We start from the raw sequence: 12,670 nt of genomic DNA, 5'->3' as shown, positions 1-12,670 counted from the left end.
TACCTCCAAACCCTGTGCTCTAATTTTGCCCACTAATCTCCTATGTGGAACCTTGTCGAAGGCTTTCTGAAAGTCAAGGTACTCCACATCCACCGGCTCTCCCCTGTCAATTTTCCTAGTTACATCCTCAAAGAATTCCAGAAGATTAGTCAAGCATGATTTCCCCTTCGTAAATCCATGCTGACTCGGAACAATCCTGTTACTACTATCCAAATGCTCCGCAATTTTGTCTTTTATAATTGACTCCAGCATCTTCCCCACCACTGATGTCAGACTAACTGGTCTATAATTTCCCGTTTTCTCTCTCCCTCCTTTCTTAAAAAGTGGGACAACATTAGCTACCCTCCAATCCACAGGAAATGATCCTGAATCTATAGAACATTGGAAAATGATCACCAATGCGTCCACAATTTCTAGCGCCACCTCCTTAAGTACTCTGGGATGCAGGCAGTAGCGAGTGGGATGCCGCAAGGCTCGATGCTGAGGCCACAACTATTTACAATATATATTAATGATTTAGATGATGGGATTAAAAGTAACACTAGCAAATTTGCAGATGACACAAAGCTGGGGGGCAGTGTGAACTGTGAAGAGGATGCTAGGAGGTTGCAGGGTGACTTGGACAGGTTGAGTGAGTGGGCAGATACAGTATATATAATGTAGATAAATGTGAGGTTATCCATTTTGGCGGCAAGAACAAGGAGGCAGATTATTATCTCAATGGTGTCAGATTAGGAAAAAGGGAAGTGCAATGAGACCTGGGTCTCCTTGGGTCTCCAATCACTGAAAGGAGGCAGTGAAGAAAGCTAATGGCATGTTGGCCTTCATAACGAGAGGATTTGAGTATAGGTCCTTCTGCAGTTGTACAGGGCCCTGGTGAGACCACATCTGGAGTATTGTGTGCAGTTTTGGTCTCCTAATTTGAGGAAGGCCATACTTGCTATTGAGGCAGTGCAGCGTAGGTTCATGAGGTTAATCCCTTGGATGGTGGCAGTGTCATATGAGGAAAGATTGGAAAGACTGCGCTTGTATTCACTGGAATTTGGAAGGATGAGAGGGGATCTTATAGAAACATATAAAATTATAAAAGGACTGGACAAGCTAGATGCAGGAAAAATGTTCCCAATGTTGGGGGAGTCCAGAACCAGGGGCCATTGGTTAAAAATAAAGGGAGGCCATTTAAAACTGAAATGAGAAAAAACTTTTTCACCCAGAGAGTTGTGAATTTTATGGAATTCTCTGCCACAGAAGGCAGTGGAGGCCAATACACTTGATGCATTTAAAAGAGAGTTAGATACAGCTCTTGGGGCTAGTGGAATCAAGGGGTATGGGGAGAAGACAGGCACGGGTCACTGATTGTGGATGATCAGCCATGATCACAATGAATGGCGGTGCTGGCTTGAAGGGCCGAATGGCGTCCTCCTGCACCTATTTTCTATGTTTCTATGAATAGATCAGGTAGATGCATAGTCTTTTGCCCAGAGTAGGGGAATCAAGGACCAGAGGACATAGGTTCAAGATGAAGGGGAATAGATTTAATAGGAATCAGAGGGGCAATGTTTTCACACAAAGGGTGGTGGGTGTATGGAGCAAGCTGCCAGAGGAGGTAGTTGAGGCTGGGACTATCCCATCGTTTAAGAAACAGTAGACCAGTACATGGATAGGACAGGTTTGGAGGGATATGAACCAGGCGCAGTCAAGTGTAGCTGGGACATTGTTGGCGGTGTGGGCAAGTTAGGCGGAAGGGCCTGTTTCCACACTCTATGACTCTCAGGATGTGTCCCACCCCAAACATTCCCTCTTCTCCCCTCTCCCATCAGGCAAGATGTACAGAAGTGTGAGAATGAACACCTCCAGATTCAGGGACAGTTTTTTCCCCAGCTTTTATCAACCATCCTATCACCAACTAGAGAGTGGTCTTGAACTACTATCTACCTCATTGTAGACCCTCGGACTATCTTTAATTGGACATTACTGGACTTTATCTTGCACTAAATGTTATTTCCTTTATCCTGTACCTGTACACTCTGGACGGCTTGATTGCAACCAGGCATAGTCTTTCTGCTGAGAGGAAATCAAACAACAACAAAAAAAGATTTTCATTGTACCTCAGTACACATGACAATAAACTAAACTAAATTAAGTCTTTTTTTATCTTTAGCAGATGTTCAATTATATTTGGAGATACAAAAGATTGCAGATGCTGGATTCCACCCGGTGGCGCTTCGATGGCAGCCTGTCCTTTTCGTCATTTGTTTTGTTATTTTTGGTGTGTTTAAAAAGTATGTATTAGTGTTCTCTGGTTTGTTTTATGTGGGGGTGGGCAGGGGGGTCGGGGGAAACTTTTTTCAATCATTTACCTTGTCGGAGATGTGATTGTTTTCCGGATCGTATCTCCGGTCGTATCCGGTCGCTCTGCAGCCTAACGTCGTGGAGCTGGAGGCCTTGCTCAGGACTGACTTTGAGCCTCACCAGAGCCGATTCCTTGCCTGGGATCGATGCTCCACCAGCGGCCTGAGAACTTTAACATCAAGGAGCTCGCAGTCTCGGGTTGAGACCGACGTCGGGAAGCTCCAAAAGCTGCACGACATGTGACTAGACCCGACCCGAGGTAGATTGCCCGGCACGGGTGAGCTGAGAATCCCCCCAATGCAGGAGCTTGCTCGCCCCGACGAGGAAGGCCCACCGGCAGCTACGGGAGTAAGATCGTTCCATCAACGGAAGGTTAGAGGCCCCCGACCGCTAGAGGACAAAGAAGGGAGAGATTGAACTTTTTTTTGCCTTCCATCACAGAGAGGAATGCGGAGGAATTACTGTGGTGGATGTTCATGTTAAAATGTATTTTGTGTGTTCTGTAGCTTTTTATTGGTATGACTGTATGGCAAATGAAATTCCTCGTATGTTGCAAAACATACTTGGCTAATAAAGTATGATTATGATTATGATTATGATAATGATCTCAAGCAAATTACAAGCTACAGGAGTAACTCAGTGGGTCATGCAGCATCTCTGGAGAACACGGATAGGTGACATTTCGGGTCGGGTCAGCCAATCTGGTGAAGGGTCCCGACCTACAATGTCACTATCCATGTTCTCCAGAGATGCTGCCTGACCCATTGAGTTACTCCAGCACTTTGTCTCTTTTTTTACAAAGAATATTTTATAGTTTAATTGGAGCGCCAGAGGAAAACCCACACGGTTACAGGGAAAACGGAGAAACTCCTTACAGAGTACTGTAGTCAGGATCAAACTCGAGTCTCTGACACTATAAGTCAGCAACTCTGCCACTGCGACACTGTGCCAATCCAATCTCATATCTCATGAACTCATTCTCTTCTTTTGGGGAAGTGACTGCCCCATAGGACATATGTGATGCAAACATTATCACCAGGAGATAATGGACCAGGAAGTATTACAACAACCACTGGGACATCTCATTCCTGGGCATCACTGGGGAAACCTCCAACAGAATCATCCTGGAGGCTGTACCAATTAGCTGACAAAATACATCCACAGGTATAATGCGGCTTCAGAGCAAGAAGATTCATAGATAACTTTATCTCCTCAGCTTCAAGCTAACTGCTGGGAGCGGCAGAAACAACACACTGCTTTTGTGGGTTTCACCAAAGTGGCTGGGTATTATGAGCAGGATAAGACTGTGCACTGTGTGCGGATACACAGGAGGGAGGATACTCTGGGACTGGAAAATGGCTGCTTAAAATTAATGGTAATAACATCATGGAGTTTAGTTAATTTCCCTCTGAAACCATGTGACACCTATTGTGTATGTGCACTATTGTGATTGGGCCAAGAAGTTACTACTGATTGGGCCAAGAAGTTACCACTGGTAAGAAAGTTACTATCTGCTGTATTGAACTAAAAAATGTGACCAGCTGTACGTTGCTCACTCTCTCTCTGCTCTATTCATGGGACTCTGGTGAGAGCTTGAACGAGTGGAGCAGAAGAAAGTCCCGCGGAGAATAAAGGCTTTTGAACTACAGTACTGTATTCGACTCGGTGATTGCTGAACCAGAGTGACGGTAAAAGAATCGGCATTAACATTTGGTAGCAAAGGATGGTTCTCAATGGATGGCCAATGCGAGTTTGCGGTCCAGGAGCTGAATCGCCTCGGATTGCGGAGGGAGGAATTGGGCCCCCGATGCAAGTGGTTTATTTCACTACCTCAGTGTTCCTCCATTCCGCCAGTCTGTCAGCGAATTAGCCGTTCGCTGACCCCCACGTGTCATCACCCCGATGAGACTCAGGTCAGTCTGGCGAATACTGGAAGAGGCAGATAAGTAGGTCAGTGATCAAATATCACTGAGGGCCAGTAACATGGAGTTACTGAGGGTCAGTGATTAAATATCACTGAAGGGCAGTGATTAAATATCACTGAGGGTCAGTAATGTGAAATTACCGAGGGTCAGTGATGTAAAACTACTGCGGGTCAGTAGAATTACTACAGAGGGTCAGTAAAATAACTGAGGGTTGAGATACACGTTTAAGGTGATACAATATCGATAACTGTTGTGTAGAAATCTTTGGCCGAAATGCGTGATTGCTTAGATACAATTGATCCTAGGAGTCCCTTACAAATACTGTGTGATAAATATCCGGATGAAGCAAAACAATTTAGACAGTTATCGGGTGGATTAAATTAAAAAAAATAGGAAGCGAATTGTGGCCTCTAGGGGGAGCTAGAAGCCTGGACGGTGTAAAACAGGTGTAAAGTAGGCTCAGGAGATAATTTGGAAACATAGTAGAAGTATCAATGCCAAAGAACTTATGTTCTTTGGAAGCAACATTGTCAAAAATAAGAAGGAGCCACAAGATTTGCCAAGTGGAGGGAAAATGTTCTAAAATCAGGAATGGTATTTACAGAGGGAGGAATGACCAAATTTATACATGTACTGAAAAAAGAATGCGCTCATAAGAAATGCCAGAAACAGGAGTCCAAAAGGACCCTGGGTGAGTTAGAGGTGGACAAGAAAAAAGGATTACTTAATCCAATGGTTGGCCTTGGTCTTGCAGAGGGAGACAATGAGGATTTGGATGAGTGGGAGATTAGAACCCGTATTAGTAGTCGCAGATCCCTAATCCCGACTGCCCCGGCATTGGTGGGTCCCTCTCTAAGTTCACAGATGGGCCAGGAGTAAGACTAAACCAAATGAAAGTGGACTTGCAAAAATAGAAAAATATATTGAAGAATCAAAGAATAGAGGCTGTTTTGGCCTAGGTGGAGAATCTTCTGATGAAGTCCGCTATCTACATTGCTTTGGATAATGCTCAGGCTTGTAGTTATGCTGAAAAGAAGGAAGTTGTGGCTGATGACAAAAGCCATGTGATCAGTAGTGATATGCAGAAAAACATTGCCAAGAAACAGAGGAATGAATGTGATAAAGAAAATGCAGATTTAAAGATTTTCCTCTTCTTTGAAAAAATATGACATTCACTGAGGAGGAGGCAATCTATGTTGCAGAGATTCTGAAAGATAAGGCTATACCAATTTAAGATAACTGGCAGAAACATGGAGTTAAATGTGACCCAGTCCCGGTTTACAGCAGCAATTACAAGATAAAGAAAATTTACTTAGGGCTATTCAAGATGAAGTTGTAGGGACATAGGGAATGGCTGGGAGAGTTTGAACCCTCGGATTGGCTAGCGATGTCACGCCGTGTGCCAGCGCGGGAGGGACAAGGAGTCTAGTATTGAACTCCGTCTGATGAAGACGTTTTGTTGGTTGTCTACAGTTTTGAGTGTTGCGATTGTCACGGAGGTTTGCCCATGCAATAAACTCCGTCTGCAACACACATCCGCTTCTAGACTCGCCACAAAGTCACGCTTGCAAATGACAAGTGCAAACAATTAAACCAGGATTTGGTGGCAGAAAAACAGAAAGCTAATGTGGTTGAGTCCAAAGTAAGGGAGCAACGCAGTGCACTTGAAAAGGAACTAGGAGCTCTGCAAAATAAACTGCAGGTCAGCTACCAAGATAATTTGAATGAAACCCAGATGCAGTTTTGCCAGCTTCAAGAACAAACAGAAGCATTGAAACAAGAAAATAGAATCCTGAGGGATGCTGTAAGCAAAGCACCCAGTCAGATGGAGAGCAAGTAATCGACAGAACTAAACAAATTGCCCCAAGACTATGCTAGATTAATGAACAAATTTACAGAGTAATCAAATCGCCTTCAGCAGGAAGGATTGCAGAAAAAAAACGAACGTTTCCGATGAGCATACAGTTCAACAACTCAAGACCAAGTTGCAAGAAGAAATTGAAAGAAGAAAAGAAGAAGTACAAAAATATCTCAGGATATTTTGTGCAGCAGAGCGTGAGAAAAGCTAACAGAAATTCAGAATGCAAAACACGATTTACAAAATAAACTTAGGGTTGCTGAAATTGAAATTGGCAACAAAAGCAAAGAGGTGCAGTGTTTGCACAGTAAGCACACTGATACCATGCTATCTAAACAATAGCTAGAACAAAAGATGGTGCAGGTGGTAAACGCAGAACAAAAGCGAGCTAATGCAGATGATGCTCTGAAGATTCAAGTGCAGGATCTGTTGGAACAGAAACGAACCATGATGCGCAGATCCAAAATCTTCATGCTCAACTGGCAACTCAGGCTTCTGCAGCTAGTGTAGTTGAAGAGTTGCAGAAGAAGATTGCAGAAAAAGAGAGACAGATGAAGTTAATGGAAGAATCTTTACATATTCATGCAACGAGACAAGATCAGGATATACAATGTTTGCAGAAAGAGAAGAAGACTTTAACAGCTGAAGTACAAAAGTTGCAAGATCAGACATCTAAGCAGTCTTCAGTTTCTTAGAACAGATGCAAATAGGTCAGGAACAAGATGAAAAAATAAAAGCAGTTGAATAACTTTTGGAATCCGGACTTATTCAGGTGGCAAATAAAGGGGAAGGAATTGAGAACATGAAGACAGAAAATAAAAGTTTAAGACACAAGATTCAAGAACTTGAAGTGCAAAATGCTGAACAGATGTCTTTTGTGTCTGTTGGCATTCATAGCAAGAGGATTTGAGTTTAGGAGCAGGGAGGTTCTGCCGCAGTTGTACAGGGCCTTGGTGAGACCGCACCTGGAGTATTGTGTGCAGTTTTGGTCTCCTAACCTGAGGAAAGATGTTCTTGCCTTAGAGGGAGTACAGAGAAGGTTCACCAGATTAATCCCTGGGATGGCGGGACTTGCATATGAGGAAAGACTGGATAGACTGGGCATGTACTCGCTGGAATTTAGAAGACTGAGGGGGGATCTTATAGAAACATATAAAATTCTTAAGGGGTTGGAGAGGCTAGATGCGGGAAGATTGTTCCCGATGTTGGGGGAGTCCAGAACCAGGGGTCACAGCTTAAGGATAAGGGGGAAGTCTTTTAGGACCGAGATGAGAAAACATTTCTTCACACAGAGAGTGGTGAGTCTGTGGAATTCTCTGCCACAGAAGGTAGTTGAGGCCAGTTCATTGGCTATATTTAAGAGGGAGTTAGATGTGGCCCTTTTTGCTAAAGGGATCAGGGGGTATGGAGAGAAGGCAGGTACAGGCTACTGAGCCGATGATCTGCCATGATCATATTGAATGGCGGTGCAGGCTCGAAGGGCCGAATGGCCTACTCCTGCACCTATTTTCTATGTTTCTATGTTTCTATGTGTCCAAAGTGGCAGAACTTCAGAAAATCATTCATGAAAAGAATGAAGCTGTGGATTCCATTGAAGGTCTTTTGGAGTCTCAGGTTTTAAAAATAGAAAGTAATGAGCAAACAATTCAGGCTTTGCGGAAGGAAAATGGAATGCTCAGAAGTTAAGTACAAAGTGCTTAAGTACGTCACCAAAAATGGATGATCTTGAGAAAATAATTAGAGTGCAAGAACAAGAACTTAGTAATTTGAAGGCTGCATTGGCAGACAGTGCAGAAGAGGCTGCTAACAAAATGGCTGGAATCCAGGATAATCTGCAGGAAAACGGTGTATTGAATTTGGAGATTCAACAGCTTCGTTTTTAAATTGTTAACCAGGAGGAGTCTTTATCAGTGGCGGCAGAACTCCAGATGTCTCTTATTGAGAAGGATAAAAAGATTAAAAAGGTTGAAGACTAGTTGGAAAAGGAATTGATTAAATTAGAAAATAATGGCAAAAAAATAATCAGGATTTACTCAAGAGGCAGATTGAAAATGTCCAACTTCAAAAAGATGAACAGGATTCAAGAAAAGACAATCAGAATGAAGAATCACAAATTATACTTGAAACAAAAGAACAAGAAATTAATAGCTTGAAGATGACATTGACAGATATTCCAATGACAACCCCTGACCTAACCCTGTATGTAGATGGGAGTGCATCAATTGGACCCCTAGGGGAAAGACTTTCAGGATACGCAATTATAGATCAAGATAGCAAGTGCAGAAGCGGCGGACCTCGGAACACCATTCTCTGCTCAACAGGCGGAACTGTTTGCCCTGATAAGAGCATGCGTCTTACAAAAGGGATTAAGAATAAATATTTACATTGACTCTAGATATGCTTTTGGAGTGGTCCATGACTTCGGCCAATTGTGGAAGAATAGGAGATTCTTGACATCAGCGGGAACACAGATATCCCACCAGAAATTGGTATTGGACTTGTTGCAAGCCTTAATGTTGCCAAAACAAATTTTGATTATAAAATCTACGGCCCACACTATGGGACAAACCCTAGTAGACATAAGAAATAGTCGTGCCGACCAAGACGTTAAGGAAATGTCCCAGGGGCGCAGGGTGGTGGTACCTAAAATGATGAGGCAGGCTAAAAGCATAGACAAAACCAAGTCTCCCTTGGAAAGACCAATGCCAACCATCCAAGACGTTGTTAGATTACAGGAGGACGCTCCTGACCGAGATATAGAAATGTGGAAGCAACTCGGTTGTACAGTTGATTTCATGTCGGGATTATGGGTTACCCCGGCAGGGCAAACATGTATGTCGGATGAACTCGCAATATGGGTCATCGAATGTGTACACTTTGCAACTCACTGTGGTGCCTGAGCAACTGGCGATACACTTCTAGCTACATGGTGGCATCAAAAGTTGCAGACTCTGGCTCAGGGGATTAGTAGTGATTGTCGGATCTGTCAGCAACATAATCACGGGAAGGGTATAACGTGAAAATGGGAGAACCCCCTTACCCATGGGTCCCTTTGAGACCCTCCAGATGGACTACATTGAGTTGAAAAGATGTCAGTGTTACAAATATGTATTGGTTATCATTGATGTCTTTAGTAAGTGGATTGAGGCTTACCCCACCACTGATAATAAAGCCTCTATGGTTGTTAAAGTACTTATGAAAGAAATTATACCCAGGTATAGGATCCCAACTCGGCTGAGTTCGGATAATGGCCCTCATTTTGTGGGACAGGTGAACAAGGAATTTTGCACCCAGATGAGTATCCAACAGCAATTACATTATATCGACCGCAGGCTGCTGGACTAGTTAAACGAGCCAATCAAACACTGAAAAACAAACTTGCCAAATTACAGACCGAAACAGGGACTAATTGGCTTAAACTACTCCCTGTGGCGCTGTTCCAGATGTGTACCACCCCAGCAGGGAAGGCACGATTGAGCCCAGCAGAGATTATATATGGCCGCCCACTTAGAACCCCATGGAATCGGGATACCCCAAATATGTATTGGTTATCACTTTCGCCATATGACAACGGAAATGACTAACTATATTTTATCGTTAACCAGGGCATTGAGAGACCTACATTCCAGGGTTCAAGCGGTGTGCATTGAACTCCCACCTCTAACCACTCCGTCTAAAATTGAACCTGGTGCTTATGTAATGATTAAAAATTGGACGAAGAAGGGACTGGACGCTCGGTGGGAAGGACACTACCAGGTCCTCCTCACAACCACAACCGTTGCCAAAGTGGAAGGGAGAAACGCTTGGATCCATCTTCACCACTGTATGATTGTCAGTATTGCACCTAAAACCTAAAATCCTAACCTCTTCTTTCCTTTAAGTAATCTTTTCCCAGGACAGGCCAGTTGAGTCACTATTGCTCGCCATCCGTGGAGTACTGGTAGCCTTCAGATTTGTGGAAAACAGAGTATGCCGACGTGATGACCCCAGGAGAATCTATCACATATGTGAAAGAGACACACTGTAATCAATATGGCAATGTACTTGGGGATTGCAATTGTCTGTATGTTTGTGCTTCTGCCTATTCTGAAAAATGTATTGGATTGGGAACGATTAGAAGGAACATGAGGAGTTATCATAGAAAGATAAAAGGGGGGAATGAGAATACACAGGAGGAGGGATACTCTGGGACGAAGATGGCTGCTTAGAATTAATGGTAATAACATCATGTAGTTCATTTCCCTCTGAAACCATGTGACACCTATTGTGTATGTGCACTATTGTGATTGGGCCAAGAAGTTACTACTGATTGGGCCAAGAAGTTACTACTGGTAAGAAAGTTACTATCTGCTGTATTGAACTATAAATATGTGACCAGCTGTACGTTGCTCACTCTCTCTCTGCTCTATTCGTGCAACGCTGGTGAGAGCTTGAACGAGTGGAGCAGAAGAAAGTCCCGCGGAGAATAAAGGCTTTTGAACTACAGTACTGTATTCGACTCGGTAATTGCTGAACCAGAGTGACGGTAAATGAATCGGAATTAACACGCGGACGGCTCGATTGTAATCATATATAGTATTTTCACTGACTAGATAGCACGCCACAAACAAGCTTTTCAGTGTACCTCGGTACACGTGACAAACTAAACTAAACTATGCAACAACGGGGATCTCATGTGAGGCAAATCCAAGGCCCCAGCCAGGTCAAGGAAAAAACAGCTCATCGCTATCAAAATTTCAAGCAAAAAAAAACAAGGTTAATATGCACCTTAAGAAATTTATCTTTCTAACAATCACTTACAGTCTTCACTGACTAAACCTGAAGTATTTTCCCATTTCAATTGCGTGCAACACAAAGTCACATTCCCCTTGACGATATCAGGATCATTACTACTTTTCTATATTCACATTTAGAACGGCTTCAAGCAATGAAATACTCTTCGTCAAAATAAATTAGAGTTCAACAGTATGAAAGCTTAGTTTCGTTTATTATTGTGACGTGTAATGAGATAGTGAAAGTTTTTTGTTGCGTGTGATCCAGTCAGTGAAACGAATATACAAGAGAACAATCAACCCGTCCAAAGCGTACACATATAGGTTAACATTTAGTACAAGATAAAGTCCAAACGGTCTGATTAAAAATAAACCGAGCGTCGCCAATGAGGTAGATGGGAGGTCAAGACCGCTCTCTAGTTGACGATAGGTTGCCTGATAACAACTGGGAAGAAATTGTCCCTGAATCTCAACAAATGCGTTTTCTTGAAGTTTCCCTGATGCTCTGGGTCATGAGCATTGCTGGAGTTTGGGATTAGGAAGTCTGACTTGCTGTTCCAAGTATATTTTCTCTTTATGTCATATGCAAATGCCCCAACTGTGACTCACCTGTGTCTTGAGATGGATGAGGATGCTTTGCTGTCTGAATTTGGTTGCTGTTAACCAATGATGGCTGTTTTGTGGACTGTGCAGCTTGAACCAGTGGAATGGAAAATGATGCCTGGGCATGGACATTTGAAGATTCTTCGTTAGCAGATGGACTAGACAACTGTACCATCGCATTGATTCCAGATGGCAGGCCTGCAGAGATACCACTCCATGGAGCTGAAAATCCTACCGGCAGGGTAAAACCTACAGCAAATACAAGATGGAAAAAATTATATAAAATTATTTATATAGTGTCTTCCTTACTTTAAAGAATGCCAATTCTATCTGGTCTTAGAGCTACAGTCCTGCTAATTTTATTTTAGAGATACAACATGGAAACAGGCCTTTCGGCCCATTGAGTCCACACCGACCATCGATCACCAGCTTACATCGGTTATCACAGTTACTCATCCACTCCCTACACAGGAGGCAGAATTCTCCTGCTGCCAATATTCCCAATCCTCTTGCGAGCAGTCTCTCTGTCTAGACATTGCTGGACTCTGTCTAGACATTGCTGGCATCATTAGCACATATTAGGTTTTGTTTCATCAATTCCCTATAGTTTGCTTGCAGCATTTAAACTGACAGCAAATAAGAATTTCTATGAATACCAACTGGAAAGTGACATTTTCCGCAAAGCCCATGACTAATTTGCTTTGTGGATGTGTGACCTTCTCTTGCCCCCGGTGGCACAAAAAAAATAAAGCCAATCTCAGTAACTAAAACCGTGAAATTGCTCAATTGTACAATATTTACTTCACTAATGCCCTTCGGGGAAATAAATCTGTCATCCTTAGTGTAGGGGGTTGCAGAGAATTGATGGGGTTAGTGTATTAAGATAAAACATTAACTGCTTGAAAACGGGTCAGCTGAACACAGTGACAAAGAGCAGCTTGTGAGCTCACGGTGACAACTAATAGGAGCCTGGACAGAACTGTGAACAATTATCCCTTCATGGTGTAAGGATTCTTGATATATCCTAATCACCTAATAGACAAGGAAGCCTGTTTTTCAGCAGTGTGTTCTGTGTGAAAGTTGTTAGTTGAATGTCCACAGTCCTTTGGCTGTGAGTTATGTTTTGTTTTTAGTCTTTTAGTTGTAATTCCAGTTTTTTA

General features: G+C 43.0%; 1 protein-coding gene and 1 pseudogene across 5 annotated transcripts in view; one reads left to right on the top strand and one right to left on the bottom strand.

Moving 5' to 3' along the window:
• The window catches only part of LOC144596625 (uncharacterized), an 81,775-nt gene that overhangs the window by 55,461 nt on the left and 13,644 nt on the right, over window positions 1–12,670 (bottom strand). For all 5 annotated transcript variants that reach the window (XM_078405175.1, XM_078405177.1, XM_078405179.1 and 2 more), the window contains exon 4: window positions 11,517–11,759. In XM_078405175.1, the coding sequence (XP_078261301.1) occupies window positions 11,517–11,759 (243 nt within the window). The remainder of the gene's footprint in view (window positions 1–11,516; window positions 11,760–12,670) is intronic.
• Window positions 4,086–8,524, top strand: LOC144596860 (kinectin-like; annotated as a pseudogene).

The sequence above is a fragment of the Rhinoraja longicauda genome, chromosome 9 (assembly GCF_053455715.1).
Source record: "Rhinoraja longicauda isolate Sanriku21f chromosome 9, sRhiLon1.1, whole genome shotgun sequence".
In the NCBI taxonomy this organism is placed as follows: domain Eukaryota; kingdom Metazoa; phylum Chordata; class Chondrichthyes; order Rajiformes; family Arhynchobatidae; genus Rhinoraja; species Rhinoraja longicauda.
This window is presented reverse-complemented; position numbering and strand designations above follow the sequence as displayed.